Source organism: Staurois parvus, unplaced genomic scaffold, assembly GCF_062004578.1.
Source record: "Staurois parvus isolate SC_StPar_1 unplaced genomic scaffold, SC_StPar_1.0 ptg001150l, whole genome shotgun sequence".
Lineage (NCBI taxonomy): Eukaryota > Metazoa > Chordata > Amphibia > Anura > Ranidae > Staurois > Staurois parvus.
The window spans coordinates 252,031-272,318 of NW_028318946.1; the positions used below are offsets into that span (position 1 = coordinate 252,031).

Here is a 20,288-nt window from a genome sequence, read left to right on the forward strand (position 1 = left end):
CATTTTTTCCTTCCCAACTCTTATGCAAACCATAGACGGTTCGTTTATTGGATGATTTTTTGTCCGAAAGAATAATCGGCTGATTTTCGCACTGTTAGTGGGGCAACGGCATTGACTGATTTCCGTGGTTCCTCCTCATTTCGTTTATTGGTCATGCTGGAAAATTTGTGAAAAACGGCCGATTTTCGCAATCATTGGTGGCAACATCAGTTTACAGAACGAACAATGTTTAGTTTTTCGCCCGAAAAATCGGCGGATAAACAAACCGTCTATGGCCTGCATTAGCCCCGTATTTTGCATCACCTGTCCATGCGCTGTGGTGGGCCACAACCTCTGAGCTTCTTTTGGTGCGTCCCGCAACCATTAAATACGTTTTGGCTGCACTTGCCGCTGTAGATCCCTCCCCTTACTCCGCCCCCATCTCAATTCTGATTAACAAAAGTTCCCAGGTATGTACACATTGCTGTGAATGGGCTCTTAAGGCTCGGTGAGGGGCGAGTTATGCACGGGGGTGGACTGACCATTTGGGTACTTGGGCACTGTTCGAGGGCCCAGGGTCAGTAGGGGGCCCCATGAGATGCCCCTGGTACCTTTCATAGGCTTTTGTGGGTGTGGTTTGAGTGTGGGCGAGGACACAGGGGCCTCATGATCACCTATTGCCTGGGGGGCCCCATGAGTTGTCAGTTCGCCCCTGGTTGAATTTTTACTAGTAATTCTGACACTGGGGGGAACTGACTTGGTGTCACTGACATTCCCAGTGACACCAATATAGTGATCAGTGCTACAAAAAAGCACTGACACTGTACTAATAGCACTGGGCAGGAAAGGGGTTAACATGAGGGGTGATCAAAGGGTTAACTGTGTGCTGGGTGTGTTTTACATAGGAGGCCGTGCAGGGGCGGACTAACCATTTGGGAACTCGGGCACTGCCCGAGGGCCCGGGGTCAGTAGGGGGCCCCATGAGATGCCCCTGGTACCTTTCATAGGCTTTTTTGGGTGTGGTTTGAGTGTGGGCGAGGACACAGGGGCCCCATGATCCCCTATTGCCCGGGGGCCCCATGATTTGTCAGTCCACCTCTGGCAAGAGCACAGGGGCCCCATGATTCCCTATTGCCCGGGGGCCCCATGAGTTGTCAGTCTGCCCCTGGCAAGGACACAGGGGCCCCATGATCCCCTATTGCCTGGGGACCCCATGAGTTGTCAGTCCGCCCCTTGCAAGGACACGGGCCCCATGATCCCCTATTGCCCGTGGACCCCATGAGTTGTCAGTCTGCCCCTGGCAAGGACACAGGGGCCCCATGATCCCCTATTGCCCGGGGACCCCATGAGTTGTCAGTCCGCCCCTGGCAAGGACACAGGAGCCCCATGATCCCCTATTGCCCGGGGGCCCCATGAGTTGTCAGTCCGCCCCTGGTTACACCCATTCATTTCAATGGCCTGCCCTACGCGTGGGAAACATGGAAACGGAGTCCCTGACTCTTTTCCCCCCAAAAATGGGCCGAGTCAAAACGCACATTTATTGGCTCAGCTGCTGAATTGCGGCGCGTTTGAGTGATTTGGCGCACATTCCCGACATGGCGAGAATGTGAACCCAGCCTAATAGGGAAAATGATAAAGGGGCCCATTTACAACCACGATGTGGATCGGCTTTCAAACGCAGGTCCTCTTTAAGACGCCGACGCATTTCTTTTTTTCTTTACAGAAACCCCCAAGCGCGGTCCCGGTATGAAATCCTCAGGCTTCCTCCGCCGTTTTGATTTAGGAGCGAGAAATAAAGATCTCGCCGGTTTGGTGTAAACAGCGGACGCGCTCCCGTCACCTACGCCAGGCGTGGAGAGATCCGCCGCTGTAAATCTACAGTAGGAGCTCAGGAGAGGCCGGCTCCAATCTGTCGGTAATAAATAGCAGGGGACCTCTTAAATCACCATCAAAGAGGCGTATTGTCTTCCCCTCCTCATCTGCATTCAGCCGGCGTCGGGGTTCCTCGCATGGAAAAAAAAAAAATCAGCCCAGGTTAGGTAAACGCTATTAACTAAATTGTCTTTTAAGTCGCACGACCGTACAAACAGAGCGGCGTGCCGCTGCACATCGCAGAGACGGGCCCGCGAGATTGCCAGAGACAGGCTGACGGAACATCAAGAGAAGCAACCGTGACGGCGGTGACAGCCGACTGGGGATATAAAAAAAAATATATATAAAAAATCGCATCTGCAAAGGGTAGCAGTCCATCTTTTCCCCTTTAGGGCCGGTTCACACTCCATGCGTTTCAGTTGCTTTTTTTCCGCATCCAAAACGCACAGAAAGTAGGTGATAGGGTGGTCAGTGTCATAGTTCACGTCCGCGCTCGCAGTTCCAGTTCTGTTTTGGTTGCAGAAAAAAAAGTAGAATGGGCGGCATTTTTTTCTGCACAGAACTGTACTGGAACAAAACACGTCAAAAACACACCGGAACGCACCAAAAACGCACGTGTCCCTATTTAAATTGAAGAAAAAGAGAGGGGGAAAAATGAACGGGAATGCATAAAAAACGCACTGGAACCAGGGGTGGACTGACCATTTGGAAACTCGGCCACTGCCCGAGGGCCCGGGGTCAGTAGGGGGCCCCATGAGATGCCCCTGGTACCTTTTTCATAGGCTTTTGTGAGTTTGGGCAAGGACACAGGGGCCCCATGATCCCCTATTGACCGGGGGTCCCATGAGTTGTCAGTCCACCCCTGACTGGAACGCTTCAAAAACGCATAAAAAACGTACAGGAATGCATAAAAAAGGTGCACGCAGAAACGCATCAAAAACGTGGTAAAACATATCAAAAGCGCACCAGAACGCACTGAAACGCACGTGTCCCTATTTAAATTGAAGAAAAAGATAGGGAAGAATATGAACTGGAATGCATAAAAAACGCACCAGAACATGTCAAAAAGGCACTGGAACGCATCAAAAATGCACATGCAGTAACGCATCCGGAATGGAGTGTTTCCATGGTGTGACCCGGCCCTTAGCCCTGGTTCACATCTGTGCGGCCGTGCGGGCTGCAATTTGCGTGGGCATTTTTTTTCTGCACAGAACTGTACTAGAACGCAGTAAAACGCATCAAAAACACACCGGAATGCACCAAAAACGCACTGGAACGCATGTGTCCCTATTTAAATTGAAGAAAGAGGGGGAAAAATAAACTGGAATGTATAAAAAAACGCATAAAAACCACACAGGAATGCATCAAAAACGCGCATGCAGAAACGCATCAAAAACGCGGTAAAACATCAAAAACGCACCGGAACGCACCAAAAATGCACTAGAACACATGTCCCTATTTAAATTGAAGAAACTGGACTGGAACGCATCAAAAACACGCATGCAGAAAACGCATCCGGAATGCATCTGGACTGTGTTTCTATTGTGTAACCCGGCCATTAGCCCTGGCTCACATCTGTGCGATCATGCGGGCCACGATTTGCGCGGGCACGAGAACCCATTCCTTTGACAGGCAGGGAATAAGTCACTGCACTACTTTGGAAACTGCAGTCCGCACGGGCATTGAGGTTCCCAGTATGGTTGCGATTTCCAGTGTAGGCAGCGTGCCATTAGAATTAATGGCAGCCGCCTGCGGGTCCCGCATTCCTCTGTGTGGGTGCAGGTATTTGTGCGGGTCCCGCAGCGGCACCACCCGCACAGATGTGATCCAGGGGTTAGGCCTGATGCACACCCACAGGTGCAACCAAGTGTGGGCGCGTCGCCACGCGTTGTGTATAGGGCAGCCTATTCATTTCAATGGTTCCTGACTCTTCCAAAAATGCCCACTGTGCAATTTGGTGCGCATGTTTGCAGATCAGTGGGGGTACCATTATCAATGGCACCGTCATGCGCCTGCTAAAGTGCAGCGTGTGTCGGGGGGAAAGCGCGCAGTTTTGTGCGCGTTCCCGACACGCAAAGGTCTGAACTTGTTATTTGCAGAGCTAGTCAGCCAGCATGTACACTCGTTCTGTGCAAATAGAGGCAAAATCGAATATTATCAGGCTATTTCACCTCCAGGTCGAACGTGATTCATTGTTGGGAAATGCGTTGGATATAAATCTATGTATAAACAGACTACTCTCCGTCAGGGCAAGCTAAAGGATGGGAGCCACATATCTAAGTCAAGCCTGGTCATAGTTTAATTTTCCATTCACAAGAGATCAAAGGGATATAAACAACGTGTTTCAGGGCTACCCAATCGCGTTGGATCCAATGTTATGTATAATTCGTCTACTCTATGCCATGGGACCCCGAGGTGATCTAAAAGATGGGTGTCAGATAAATCAAGTCTAGTCAAAGTTTATTTATCGATTGGGTTGGAGAAATTCACAAAGGGCTACAACTGCAGGGAGCCGGAGTGCTCTGGGAGTCCTTGTTCCATCAGATCCCTGAGAGCACAACAGCCGCATTAAACTGAAAACACCGTGATTGAGGTAAGTAGGGGGACAATTTGAGGGAGGGAGGTGGGAAACGCAGTTGTGTCCAAAGTTACATTCTGTATATGGGAGCAGGGGCGGACTGACCATTAGGGCACTCGGGCACTGCCTGAGGGCCCAGGGTCAGTAGGAGGTCCCAAGAGATGCCGTACCTTTCATAGGCTTTTTTGGGTGTGGTTTGAGTGTGTGCGAGGACACAGGGACCCCATGATCCCCTATTGACCGGGGGCCCCATGAGTTGCCAGTCCGCCCCATATGGGAGTATTCCTTTAAGGCGCCTGTATCATAGATCTGGTTTCCGCTGTAGGCATCCTGCGGCAAGAAAGGGGTTAATATGAGGGGTGATCAAAGGGTTAACTGTATGCTGGCTGTGTTTTACATAGGGGGCCGTGCAGGGGCGGACTGACCATTCTGGAACTCCGGGGGGCCCGGGGTCAGTAGGGGGCACCAAGAGATGCCCCTGGTACCATTCATAGGCTTTTTTGGGTGTGGTTTGAGTGTGCGTGAGGACACAGGGGCCCCATGATCCCCTATTGCCCGGGGGCCCCACGAGTTGTCAGTCCGCCCCTGTATGGAAGTATTCCCTTAAGGCGCCTGTATCATAGATCTGGTTTCCGCTGTAGGCATCCTGCGGCAGGAAAGGGGTTAACATAAGGGGCGATCAAAGGGTTAACTGTGTGCTGGGTGTGTTTTACATAGGGGGCCGTGCAGGGGCGGACTGACCATTCAGGAACTCGGGGGGCTTGGGGTCAGTAGGGGGCCCAAAGAGATGCCCCTGGTACCTTTCATAGGCTTTTTTGGGTGTGGTTTGAGTGTGTGCGAGGACATAGGGGCCCCATGATCCCCTATTGCCCGGGGCCCCATGAGTTGTCAGTCCGCCCCCTGTATGGGAGTATTCCTTTAAGGCGCCTGTATCATAGATCTGGTTTCTGCTGTAGGCATCCTGCGGCAGGAAAGGGGTTAACATGAGGGGCGATCAAAGGGTTAACTGTGTGCTGGGTGTGTTTTACATAGGGGGCCGTGCAGGGGCGGACTGACCATTTGGGAACTCGGGGGGCTCAGGGTCAGTAGGGGGCTCCAAGAGATGCCCCTGGTACCTTTCATAGGCTTTTTTTGGGTGTGGTTTGAGTGTGGGCGAGGACATAGGGGCCCCATGATCCCCTATTGCCCGGGGCCCCATGAGTTGTCAATCCGCCCCCCGTATGGGAGTATTCCTTTAAGGCACCTGTATCATAGATCTGGTTTCCGCTGTAGGCATCCTGCAGCAGGAAAGGGGTTAACCTAAGGGGCGATCAAAGGGTTAACTGTGTGCCAGGTGTATTTTACATAGGGGTTTCCGCTGTAGGCATCCTGCGGCTTTCCATCTGCCGAGGCACAATATGCATGCAGCCATCTAGCTGGTGAAGCCGTTGTCCTAATCGCCGCGTCACCTGACAACCCGGTGACACTCCGCGGCACATCTGGCCATCCAGAGTCAATCGATGAGCAATGGGGAGCAGAAGGAAAGCGGCCAGCTTGGCCGGCTCCCTGGGAGAATTATTGCTGGCTCCGCGACCAGACAAGTCAGCACTTTCCCGCTATCGTATTAAGTTGAGATGCGCGCCCTTCCCCCCACTATGCTTAACGAATCTACTTAGCTTTCCTAATCAAGCAGAATGATGGTAATGGCGGAAACCCTCCGCACCGTCCATTATCCCTTCCAATTATTACAATAGAGCTTACATGATGAATGCAAATGCGGTGACATCACTGGGGGAGCCATTACCAGGATTGTTTAAAAGTGTTTATTAAGCAAGATGTAAATAATGGCTCAGCTGGCCACGTACAGAACCACATACGGATCTGTCAGATCCGCAAAATGACGGCGGCGCCAGCATCAGATATATTTTTCGTGTTTGGAGCATTCGTGTTATGTAATGCCTCGGTGCCACGCTTCCAGGTATTTATTACCTTTCACAGAGATCACAGAACTGACCATTTGCTTTCATCTCCAGGATGCCGGCACCATCTTTTTTCAGGGTTGTTATCTATTTCCTGGATTGAGATGCCTGCGTTCGCAAATGTCTGACGCAGATCGGCCCCCCTGCTGCAGCCTTTCGCCTGCTACAAAGTTACAATGTACGGTCTGCGTGATCGCCAAGGGGAGAAGAGACTCGAGTTCCTCCTGCCTATGATGGTATCATTTTAGCCTAGGCGAAGTTACAGACTGGAGTGCAAGGATTACATCATCAAAGAATAGAATAGATTAAAATAGAAGGGAAGCTAAAAGAAAAGAATAGATTTGAAGAGAAGCTAAAAGAATAGAATAGATTTGAAGAGAAGAGAAACTAAAAGAAAAGAATAGATTAAAATGGAACTGAAGCTAAAAGAATAGAATAGATTCGAAGAGAAGAGAAGCTAAAAGAATAGAATAGATTCGAAGAGAAGAGAAAGTAAAAGAATAGCATAGATTAAAATAGAAGAGAAGCTAAAAGAATAGAATAGATTCGAAGAGAAGAGAAACTAAAAGAATAGAATAGATTCGAAGAGAAGAGAAAGTAAAAGAATAGAATAGATTCGAAGAGAAGAGAAAGCAAAAGAATAGAATAGACTAAAATAGAAGAGAAGAGACAAGAAACTAAAAGAATAGAATAGATTAAAATAGAAGAGAAGCTAAAAGAATAGAATAGACTAAAATAGAAGAGAAGAGACAAGAAACTAAAAGAATAAAATAGATTAAAATAGACAAGAAGCTAAAAGAATAGAATAGATTCGAAGAGAAGAGAGACTAAAAGAACAGAATAGATTCGAAGAGAAGAGAGACTAAAAGAATATAATATAGTAAAATAGAAGAGAAGAGACAAGAAACTAAAAGACTAGAATAGATTAAAATAGAAGGGGTTAAAGGCAAAAAAGCCATTCCTGACACATCCAAGAATTGGCTGCTCTTAGCCCTTTCTACCTTTAGATGGCGCTGTGTAAGGTGTGTTTATTCCCTTTCCTCCACTAGATGGGGCTGTGTATACAGCAAGTATATGGGATGTGCTTATCCCTATTCCACCACTAGATGCCGCTGTGCATAGCAAGTATATGGCCCCCAGAACCAATAAGAAATGTGTTGCAATAGAGATGCTAAGGATGCCATATTTTATATCAACGCCTTCCTTTGCTTCTGGGGGGTGCCGTCGAGAGATTCGTCCACTGACAACACATTATTGCCCTTTTCAAATATGCTAGGGACCCTATTTACATTTTCAGGACTTTTCACTGTATCTGGTCTTCTTCTTCAAAGGTCTGGTTGAGCTCTTTTACGAACATCAGACAGTATGAAACAGGAAGTACTGTATCATTGGCAATATGGCTTACGATGCACGTCCAGCTTGACCGTGGTCTCCTTGCCGGTCGGAATAGCGTAGTTCGAAGTCCTGCACGTGAACATCCGGCCAATGTCTTGGTCCGTAGGGACTATCAACAGGTAGCTCACGGTGGTTTCAAGTTTTCCATCCACCAACACCATCTGCAAAACAAGGATTCACTGTAAAAAAGATTGAACTTGCTTAAAGAGGACCTGTGCATGCTCAAATCGTAAGGTGCCCCTATCTTCTTTTGTGTGCTCCCTTCAGTGCTGGCCACATGGGTCAAGACCTAGAGGCAAGATCCCTCATGAAGGGAAGCATCAGGCAATGTGAACTCTGGTTCTCTGGTTCTCCTCTTCTCCTCTTGAACCAAAAGTTCTAATGTGGGGGTAGGTACTAGATTCTTCCATCTCTTTCGAGTATAAAGGTAGTGCTATCAGCTATGGCAAGAACCAAATTGATCGCTCGCAACTCATGGTGGCAAAGCTCCTCGCAAACAGCTGGCTACCAATGTTGTCTGAAAGAGCTGCTTGGCCTCCTTGGAGTCAAGAAGCCTCAAGTGCTACTGCAGGCCCAACACGGGCAAGAACCAAGTAGACCATTTACTAGTCCACTGGTGGGAAAGTTTCCCGCAAGCAGTTGGCCACCAAAGCCACCCACAAGTGCACCCTGGTCACCGGTGGAGTCAAGAATCGCTAAAGGTCCAACACCGGCCAAGTAGATGGCTCACAAGTCCACCGATGGGAAAGCTACTCACAAGCAGAAGGGCACCAAAGCCATCTGCAAGAGCGCCTTGGCCACCGGTGGAGTCAAGAAGTCTTATTGTTACAGGCCCGGCACAGGCAAGAATGAAGTAGACCACTCACAAGTCCACCTGTGGGAAAGCTCCTTGCAAGCAGCAGGAAACCAAAGTCACCTGCAAGAGTGCCCTGGCCACCAGCGGAGTCAAGGAGCTTCATTGCTACAGGCCCAGCACAGGCAAGGACCAATTAGATTGCTCACAAGTCTACTGGTGGAAAGTTCCTTGCAAGCAGCAGGCCACCAAAGCTGCCTTCAAGAGCGCCCTGGCCACCGGTGAAGTCAAGAAGCATCATTGCTACTACAAGTCCGGCACAGGCAAGAACCAAATAGACAGCTTGGATGGGAAAGCTCCCTGCCAGCAACTGGCCATCAAAGCCACCTGCAAGAGCAGAGTCAAGAAGTCCCACCAGCACAGGCCCAGCATGGTGGCTCCCCAAGGTGCTACCAGAAATCCACCAAACTGCGCATACAAAGGCTTCCCTTCCACTGACTTGTCAGCGAGATCACCCAGGATTTCAAGACCAATCTGCGCTTCCAGAGCTCCACTGTCATGGCTCTGCAGGAGGCCTGAAAGGCTTATCTCATGGGACTCTTCAAGGACATCAAACTTTGGGCCATCCATGTTAAGAGGATCACCATCATGCCCAAAGACATACAGCAGGATTTGCGAAGAGAGGGCATAGATCATCACCGAGGGCTAGGCAACCAAACCACTCCAGTTGTGGTGAAATTTCAAAGCCCTCAAGACGTTGAAAGATTCGGCCAACCAAAGGCATTACTACCACAGGCAGAGACATGGTGGGTTTTGTAGTCTCAACACAGCCGGAGTGCCGAGGTTGCCTAGGTCTTTCTCTATATGACCAGTACTGGTAGAGCCTCAATTTAGATTTTCTATATTTTTTCATCCTGATTGCATAGCCCAAGCCCTGAAGAAGGAGGAGTCCTTCTTCTAAAATGTGTTGGCAGTATCGGTTGTTCCGCTTCCAGAGCTCCACTGTCATGGCTCTGCAGGAAGCCTGAGAGGCTTATCTCATAGGACTCTTTGAGGACATCAAACTTTTGGTCAGCCATATTAAGAGGGTCACCATCATGCCCAAAGACATATAGCAGGATTTGCGAAGAGAGGGCATAAATCATCACCCAGGGCTAGGCAACCAAACCACTTCAGTTGTGGTGAAACTTCAAAGCCCTCAAGACGTTGCAAGATTCGGCCAACCAAAGGCATGACTACCACAGGCAGAGACATGGTGGGTTTTGTAGTCTCACCACACCTGGAGTGCCGAGGTTGCCTAGGTGTTTCTCTATATGACCAGTACTGGTAGTGCCTCAATTTAGATTTACTATAATTTTTCATCCTGATTGCATAGCCCAAGCCCTGAAGAAGGAGGAGTCCTTCTTCCGAAATGTGTTGGCTGTATCGGTTGTTCTGCTTCCAGAGCTCCACTGTCATGGCTCTGCAGGAGGCCTGAGAGGCTTATCTCATAGGACTCTTCAAGGACAGCAAACTTTTGGCCATCCATGTTAAGAGGGTCACCAACATGCCCAAAGTCATATAGCAGGATTTGCGAAGAGAGGGCATAGATCATCACCCAGGACTTGGCAACCAAACCACTCCAGTTGTGGTGAAACTTCAAAGCCCTCAAGACGTTGCAAGATTCGGCCAACCAAAGGCATGACTACCACAGGCAGAGACATGGTGGGTTTTGTAATCTCACCACAGCTGGAGTGCCGAGGTTGCCTAGGTGTTTCTCTACATGACCAGTACTGGTAAAGCCTCAATTTAGATTTTCTATAATTTTTCATCTTGATTGCATAGCCCAAGCCCTAAAGAAGGAGGAGTCCTTCTTCCGAAATGTGTTGGCTGTATCGGTTGTTCCGCTTCCAGAGCTCCACTGTCATGGCTCTGCAGGAGCCCTGAGAGGCTTATCTCATAGGACTCTTTGAGGACATCAAACTTTTGGTCAGCCATATTAAGAGGGTCACCATCATGCCCAAAGACATATAGCAGGATTTGCGAAGAGAGGGCATAAATCATCACCCAGGGCTAGGCAACCAAACCACTTCAGTTGTGGTGAAACTTCAAAGCCCTCAAGACGTTGCAAGATTCGGCCAACCAAAGGCATGACTACCACAGGCAGAGACATGGTGGGTTTTGTAGTCTCACCACACCTGGAGTGCCGAGGTTGCCTAGGTGTTTCTCTATATGACCAGTACTGGTAGTGCCTCAATTTAGATTTACTATAATTTTTCATCCTGATTGCATAGCCCAAGCCCCGAAGAAGGAGGAGTCCTTCTTCCGAAATGTGTTGGCAGTATCGGTTGTTCCGCTTCCAGAGCTCCACTGTCATCATGGCTCTGCAGGAGGCCTGAGAGGCTTATCTCATAGGACTCTTCGAGGACAGCAAAGTTTGGGCCATCCATGTTAAGAGGGTCACCATCATGCCCAAAGACATATAGCAGGATTTGCGAAGACGGCATAGATCATCACCCAGGGCTAGGCAACCAAACCACTCCAGTTGTGGTGACACTTCAAAGCCCTCAAGATGTTGAAAGATTCGGCCTAACTAAGGCATGACTACCACAGGCAGAGACATGGTGGGTTTTATAGTCTCACCACAGCTGGAGTGCCGAGGTTGCCTAGGTGTTTCTCTATATGACCAGTACTGATAAAGCCTCAAGTTAGATTTTCTATAATTTTTCATCCTGATTGCATAGGCCAAGCCCTGAAGAAGGAGGAGTCCTTCTTCCGAAACGTGTTGGCTGTATCGGTTGTTCCTAACAAAACCTTTAAATAGATTTCAAGTGAAACCAGAAGCTGCTCCTAACACTTGAAGGAATCACGGTGCAGAACTTTCTCGAGGAAAGCCCTTGAAGTACTCTTTCCTTTAAACACCTTTTGATCAGAGTCCCGTTGACAGAGGTCATTTTCAGAGAGTAGGCAGTTAAAATGGCCCCAGTAAGATCGTATAGAAACGTTCGGGCTCCGGACGCACAGGATCCATCAGGATAAGCGGGGCGGGTGAGTGCCGCGGCTCCCGCCTCAGATGTGCTACAAAGAGCCGCGTCCGAGGTTTCTTGCGGAATAAAGCAGTCACTGTTATGAGGTTCAGCACAGAGGCTCTGGTCACCTCAGATGTGTCTGGATGGAAGAATGAAAAGGCAGGCACTTCCACAAAGGCCTTTCATGTTGAAGCGGCGGAAAGAAAAGATCAAAACTCTCTCGTGTTTCACCAGGGGCCGGCGCGGCACGCCCTGGGGCTCAGCTACAACCTGGAAGGCCGGATTTCAAGTGGAAGAACAAAGGCAGGCAGAGAGTAGATCACAGGCGGCTGAGACCGGCGGGGCTACTCACCGTGGTGGTGACGGATCCTTCCTGCAGGGCTCCATCCCGGAGCCACTCGATGCTGGCCGCTGGCTTGGCTTTTTCGGCTCGGCAGGTCAAGTTGTAGGGGATCCCGGCTCTCAGGAGGAGGGTGTCCGAGCCCGATTCTATGACGGGATCCTCCGGGGGAACTGGGGATAGAAAGAAGACACGTTAGACATCTATCACCACATTACAGTGTCAGAGCAGAGACAACTTATACCTTGGCGTCCTGGGCCGCTGCGTTCACGCATGTGCGTTGGTGCGTGTTTTTTTAACTTGTGTTGCATTCAAGTGATGGGGCTGGCAGCACACCAAAAAAATCCACCTGCACCATTTTTGGCAATGCCAAAAGTAGAGTTTTATTGTGTGTTGTCCCACATGGAAGAAAAATATATTTGAAATATATTTAAAAAAATATTCTTCCCAAATATATTGACATATATTTGAAATGCTACAATTTTGGCCGTATTCAATATATTTCAAAATATATTTAAATAAATAAAAAGAAATAAATACAATAAATATACACATACAGTATATATATATATATTTGAGGAGAATATTTTAAAAAAATATTTCAAATATATTTTTCTTCCATATGCCAAAAAGCAAGTGTGTTTAGTATATATATACATATATGCTGTATGTCAAAATATATTTCAATAGATAAATATATATATACTGTATATATATATATATATATATATATATATATATATATATACACACACAGTATATACATACACTGCATGTTGAAATGCATTTTTATTACAAAATATATGAAAAATATTTCTAAAAATACATTTTCCAATATACTGTATGTCTATAAAAATACAAATCTACATTTTTGGAATGCATTTACAAATATATGTAAAAATATATGTTAAAATTACATTTTTATATGTTAAAAAAATGTGAAGACTATATTTAAAAAAATATATTTAAAAAAATATTTTTCATATGTTTTGTAATATATAAGCTATCACTTTAACATATATTTTTACATATATTTTGTAAATGCATTCCAAAAATGTAGATTTGTATTTTTAAAGACATGCAATATAATTGAATTGAAATGTATTTTTAAAAATATTTTTCATATATTTTGTAAAAAAAAAACGCATTTCAACATACAGTATATATATATAGAAATATATTTTGACATGCAGTATATACAGTCAGGTCCATAAATATTGGGACATCGACACAATTCTAAACTTTTTGGCTCTATACACCACCACAATGGATTTGAAATGAAACAAACAAGATGTGCTTTAACTGCAGACTGTCAGCTTTAATTTGAGGGTATTTACATCCAAATCAGGTGAACGGTGTAGGAATTACAACAGTTTGCATATGTGCCTCCCACTTGTTAAGGGACCAAAAGTAATGGGACAATTGGCTTCTCAGCTGTTCCATGGCCTGGTGTATGTTATTCCGTCATTATCCCAATTACAATGAGCAGATAAAAGGTCCAGAGTTCATTTCAAGTGTGCTATTTGCATTTGGAATCTGTTGCTGTCAACTCTCAAGATGAGATCCAAAGAGCTGTCACTATCAGTGAAGCAAGCCATCAGTAGGCTGAAAAAACAAAACAAACCCATCAGAGAGATAGCAAAAACATTAGGCGTGGCCAAAACAACTGTTTGGAACATTCTTAAAAAGAAGGAACGCACCGGTGAGCTCAGCAACACCAAAAGACCCGGAAGACCACGGAAAACAACTGTGGTGGATGACCGAAGAATTCTTTCCCTGGTGAAGAAAACACCCTTCACAACAGTTGGCCAGATCAAGAACACTCTCCAGGAGGTAGGTGTATGTGTGTCAAAGTCACCAATCAAGAGAAGACTTCACCAGAGTGAATACAGAGGGTTCACCACAAGATGGAAACCATTGGTGAGCCTCAAAAACAGGAAGGCCAGATTAGAGTTTGCCAAACGACATGTAAAAAAGCCTTCACAGTTCTGGAACAACATCCTATGGACAGATGAGACCGACATCAACTTGTACCAGAGTGATGGGAAGAGAAGAGTATGGAGAAGGAAAGGAACTGCTCCTGATCCTAAGCATACCACCTCATCAGTGAAGCATGGTGGTGGTAGTGTCATGGCGTGGGCATGTATGGCTGCCAATGGAACTGCTTCTCTTGTATTTATTGATGATGTGACTGCTGACAAAAGCAGCCGGATGAATTGTGAAGTGTTTCGGGAATATTATCGGCTCATATTCAGCCAAATGCTTCACAACTCATTGGACGCTTCACAGTGCAGATGGACAATGACCCAAAGCAGACTGCAAAAGCAACCAAAGAGTTTTTTAAGGGAAAGAAGTGGAATGTTATGCAATGGCCAAGTCAATCACCTGACCTGAATCCGATTGAGCATTTCACTTGCTGAAGACAAAACTGAAGGGAAAATGCCCCAAGAACAAGCAGGAACTGAAGACAGTTGCAGTAGAGGCCTGGCAGAGCATCTCCAGGGATGACACCCAGCGTCTGGTGATGTCTATGCGTTCCACACTTCAGGCTGTAATTGACTGCAAAGGATTTGTAACCAAGTATTAAAAACTGAAAGTTTGATTTATGATTATTATTCTGTCCCATTACTTTTGGTCCCTTAACAAGTGGGAGGCGCATATGCAAACTGTTGTAATTCCTACACCGTTCACCTGATTTGGATGTAAATACCCTCAAATTAAAGCTGACAGTCTGTAGTTAAAGCACATCTTGTTTGTTTCATTTCAAATCCATTGTGGTGGTGTATAGAGCCAAAAATGTTACAATTGTGTCCATGTCCCAATATTTATGGACCTGACTGTATATATATATATGTATACTGTATGTTGAAATGCGTTTTTTTACAAAATATATAAAAATATTTATTGAAATATATTTTGACATACAGTGTGTATATATATATATATATATATTTATTGAAATATATTTTTAAATATATTGAATACGGCCAAAACTGTAGTATGTCAAATATATGTCAATAAATTTCAAATATATTTTTCTTCCATATGGGGTGGCGTGCCAAAAAGCAAGTGTGTTTAGCCGCCAATCAAAATGGATGGCAAAGCAACACACTGACTCATGTGGCGTTCTTTAGACTTCATGCACACAGGCACATGAGGCCATATTAGGGAAGTTGGAGGTTTATTTCCATGCCCGGGATACACTAATGCCGCGTATAGTAGACTATAGTGGAGCCCACGCACTGTCTGCATCTGGGGGGGGGGGGTGTACCGATTTACGCATGTGTGGGTTTTCACAAGCAGCAATGTAAACCCACATACAGCCATAGTCAGCTCTCTCATGTGCATGAGGCCCTAATACACTCTGTGTATTACAATATACTTCTACATACAGAATAACTTGAATCAGGAAAATACCCCATTATGGCCACTAGATGGAGCTGATGCCACTTGTTTACTCTGATTGTTGGCTCCATCTAGTGGCCACTTGACGGTATATTCCTGTTTTACAATGGCTTCACAACTGTGCGTTTCGGCCCTAAATCTGTATATGTATGTACCCCTAGGCTTTCCGTGGCCAATCAAGGGTTGGTAAAAACTAGGCTGAACCTGCCATTTTTACCACCAGTTTGAAAGAAGCCTTGTATTGTTATATATATATATATATATACACAGAATAGAGTGAATCTGGAAAATAGCCCATTATGGCCACTAGATGGAGCTGGTAATATACCCATTTACTGTGATTGTCAATGCTGTCTAGTGGCCATATTGCAGTATTTATCTGATTCACAACGGCGTCACAACTGTGTGTTTCGGCCCTAAATCTGTACACTCATGGCCCCCAAGGCTTTCCATAGCCAATCAAGGGTCAGTAAACACTAGACCAAACCACCCAGTTTTACCACCTGTGTGAACGAGACCTTGTTCACTTATACATACAGAATAGAGTGAATGGGGAAAGTACCCCATTGTGGCCATTAGATGGAGCTGATAATACCTATTCACTATGATCATCAGCTCCATCTAGTGGCCATATTGTGGTATTTCCCTGCTTCGCTCTTCTGTATGAAGGGTAACATTCGACCTGGAGAGAACATGCCTTAGTAACATTCGTTTTTTGCCTCCTATTTGCACAGAATGAATGTAAATGCCGTTTCGCAGGTTGCAAAGTGTTGCATTTTTTAAAATACACCCCTATGTCCCTTATGCATGTCTATGGCCTCTGCTGACATTCGATATGTATGTGAACGTGGCTCAATGTTTTCATATATATATATATATATATATATATATATATGTATGTTTTTCGTGTGCTTACTCCATTCCATACATAGTCCTTGGCCCTCCATAGACCCCTTAGTGTGTGGCCGGGATCACTGGGCACTTCAGTGGCATCTATTAGGCGGGCAGTGCGGAGGAGCCATAGTTGGTAATAGGTAAGCGCTGCCTTCATTAGTATCACGCAGGGCAGCGAGGTGCCGGTAATTAGACTCCTGACTGCTGGGACTTGCTTGGAGCCAAATAGGTGAGAAAACAAAAATCAAGGGATTTCACGCAGGAGAAAGCTTTCACAAGAGCGCAATTGTCTCCCTCTCTATCCTTCCATTGTAATCTGGAGGGCATGCACTCCGAGCTCGCCCTGCCTGGCTGGTTGCTGATTACCTGCTAACAGGTTGCTGCAAGTCCGCCGCTGCTCCTAACAATGGCATATAAAAACTCCGCATAGAGCAGAGGAGGGGAAGAGGCTGCACCCCCGTGTATAAACTTCACAGTGTGAGAACCCAGCAAGTCTTTGTACCAAGCATCAACTGATTAAAGAGAACCCGTCACCACTGGGTTTACGCAAGAAGCCAGGTCTAAAAGGCACTCATTCATGCAACTCTGTATTCATTAATACATCAGTAAATGGATTTTGTAGATTAAATTAGTTTAAAAGGGTGTATTTGTAAAATATTTGCCAATTGAAAGCGCATGCACATTCGTTCTGTGCATAAAAAAAAAAATAAATGTTATTAAGCCATTACCAATAATAAGTAATTCCAGTACCAATACATCAATACCAATACATCAATGCCAATACCAATAGATTGATGCAATACCAATACATCGATGCCAACATCCATACATCAATACCAATACATCAATGCCAATACCAATAGATTGATGCCAATACCAATACATCGATGCCAACATCCATACATCAATACCAATATTCATACATTAATGCCAATACCAATAGATTGATGCCAATACCAATACATCGATGCCAACATCCATACATCAATACCAATATTCATACATTAATGCCAATACCAATACATCAATATCAGTACATCAATGCCAACACCCATACATCAATACCAATATATCAATGCCAATACCAATACATTGATGTCAATACCAACCCATCAATACCAATACAAACACATCAATACCAATACATCAAAACCAATATTCATACACTAATGCCAATACCAGTACATCAATATTAACACCCATACATAAATACCAATACATTAATGCCAATGCCAATACATCAATGCCAATATCAATACATCAGTACCAGTACATCAATGCCAACACCCATACATAAATGCCAATACATTAATGCCAATACCAGTACATCAATGCTAATACCCATACATCAATACCAATACATTAATGCCAATATTCATACATCAGTGCCAATATTCATACATCAGTGCCAATATTCATACAATAATGCCAATACCAATACATCAATGCCAATGCATTAATGTCAATACCAGTACATCAATTCCAACACCCATACATCAATACCAATACATCAATTCCAACACCCATACATCAATACCAATACATCAATGCCAACACCCATACATCAATGCCAATGCATCAATACCAATATATCAATGCCAACACCCATACATCAATACCAGTATATCGATGCCAATACCAATACATTCATGCCAATACCAACCCATCAATACCAATACATCAATACCAATAAAAACACATCAATACCAATACATAAATGCCAATACCAATACATTAATGCCAACACTCATAAATCAGTACCAATACTCATACATCAATGCCAATACCAATAAATCAATGACAACACTGTTACATCGATATCAATGTCCTTACACCGATACCAATACGTCAATGCCAACACCCATATATTAATACCAATACTCATACATCAATACCAAAACATCAACTACCAATGCATTGATGCCAATACCAATACATTAATAGCAATACATCAATGCCAATACATCAATACTATTACCAATACCCATGCATAAATGCCAATACCTATACATCAATAAAAAAATTCATACATGTATATCAACACCAATAAATCAATGACAACATCTTTGCATCAATACCAATACTCATATATCAATATCAACACCAATACATCAATACCAATAAATCAATATCAACACCAATACATCAATACCAATACTCAAACCTCAATACCAATACATCAATATCAACACCAATACATCAATACCAATACTCCTACATCAATACCAATACATCAGTGCCAACACTCATACTTCAATACCAATAAATCAATACAATACTCCAACATCAACATCAATACCAATACCAATAAATCAATGGCAACACTCATACATCAATACCAATAACTCAATATCAATACTCGTACATCAATACCAATAACTCAATATCAATACTTGTACATCAATACCAATACCAATAACTCAATATCAATACTCGTACATCAATACCAATACCAATAACTCAATATCAATACTCGTACATCAATACCAATAACTCAATATCAATACTCATACATCAATACCAATACCAATAACTCAATATCAATACTCGTACATCAATACCAATACCAACAAAACAATACAAATACTCATACATACATCAATACCAATATATCAATACGAATACCAACAGATCAATGCCAATTGGAATATTCCAGTCCTTACTCAGCACGGTCAGCTTGGCTCCCTTGGACCGTAGGGCGGCCTCTGTGGCTTGGCACTCGAAGTTAGCGTCATCGTAGATGCTGGCGTTGGTGATCTCCAGGTTGTACTGGCCGGAATCCACGTTGCCCACCACTTGATAGCGAGGCCAGACTACAGAAAGAGAAAAAAAAATAATTTGCAATTTAAAATATACATATGGGAGCTGGATTTCTATCTTCGTCCATCCAGTTCTAGGATTTACACTGCCAGCCTGCTAAGGGGTCACCACCCCGCCTGTGATTGGATTGTTAAAGAGCAGCAGGAGGCTGATGGGGTTCATGTTCTCTTCTATTCCGAGGCATGTGAATGCAAAGCAGCTGATTGGCCCAAAGTGCTGCCCCTCCCTCTCCCAGTCATTTAAAGGAACACTCCATTGGAGCAGATGGCATTTTATCACATATATCTGCCTGAAGTTCAGCTTTCCTGTATCTGCTCTCACAGGTTGCAGTTCTCTCCGGCTCCCATAGGTGATGATGTTGTTCTAGTCTGACATACAATCCAGATGCAGCATTGACTGGCCGGGGACAGAACAATCCTGCAGATGTCAGGAGAGAAATGGACGTTTTTACATTCAACCAACGTCTACTAGATAGTGTCAGATCTGGAAGCGGCTGCTGTGAACCGTCCTGAGATTTTATCGCCCTTTAACATTTTATAGACATGTCAGTCTCGCCGTGCACCCGATACTCCTCTCCCATTCCGCCTGCAACAAGTGTCCCACCATGTTGTCGGTAATACAGGATGTATGGACGTGCCAGTAGTACACCTCCTCCTGATAACTCTGATGGGCATGCTAAAGTGGTCCCTCAAACATTGAGTGGGTTGTTTTAGCTTGTGTTAAGTAGCATGGTAGCTGGTTAATCAGGACCAATCGAGAAAACCAGATTTAGGGAGGTGGGGCACTTGCAGAGTGGTCCCATTCCCTCAAATAGGTCGCCTTTGTTGGGTGCTACACCCTCTGAAAGTGATGGGGAGGGCTATAATTCCTGCCATGGCCCATTTTGTTGCTGCCTCTGCAGCTAAAGGAAAGTGGTTGGGGGTGGTAAAACACATCTCAAGCACCCAAACGCTGAGCCCTTGGGGTCCTTTCACACCAAATAGGGGACAATTGTTATCTTCAGGTCCTTCCATTCAACCTAGATTGATCCATCTTTTTCTAATGCAACTCAATGTGAACGGGCCCTTAGTAAATCAAGCCATTGTGTCAGTATGGTTTGTATTCAACCAGCGTATCAGCTTAGGCATGGTATGAACATTTTTGCCCATCCACATTATTATTATTATTATTATACAGTATTTATAAAGCACCGATAGTTCGCTCAGCGCTGTACATTACAAAGGGGGACAGAACATGTGACAGAACA

At 45.0% G+C, this 20,288-nt stretch overlaps 1 protein-coding gene across 1 annotated transcript in view; it reads right to left on the reverse strand.

Moving 5' to 3' along the window:
- KIRREL1 (kirre like nephrin family adhesion molecule 1) overlaps positions 1–20,288 on the reverse strand; it is a 336,552-nt gene that overhangs the window by 60,535 nt on the left and 255,729 nt on the right. Inside the window, exons 3-5 of the mRNA XM_089659346.1 lie at positions 18,886–19,035; positions 11,936–12,096; positions 7,793–7,943 (exon numbers count right to left, since the gene is read on the reverse strand). Of these exons, the coding sequence (XP_089515472.1) occupies positions 7,793–7,943; positions 11,936–12,096; positions 18,886–19,035 (462 nt within the window). The remainder of the gene's footprint in view (positions 1–7,792; positions 7,944–11,935; positions 12,097–18,885; positions 19,036–20,288) is intronic.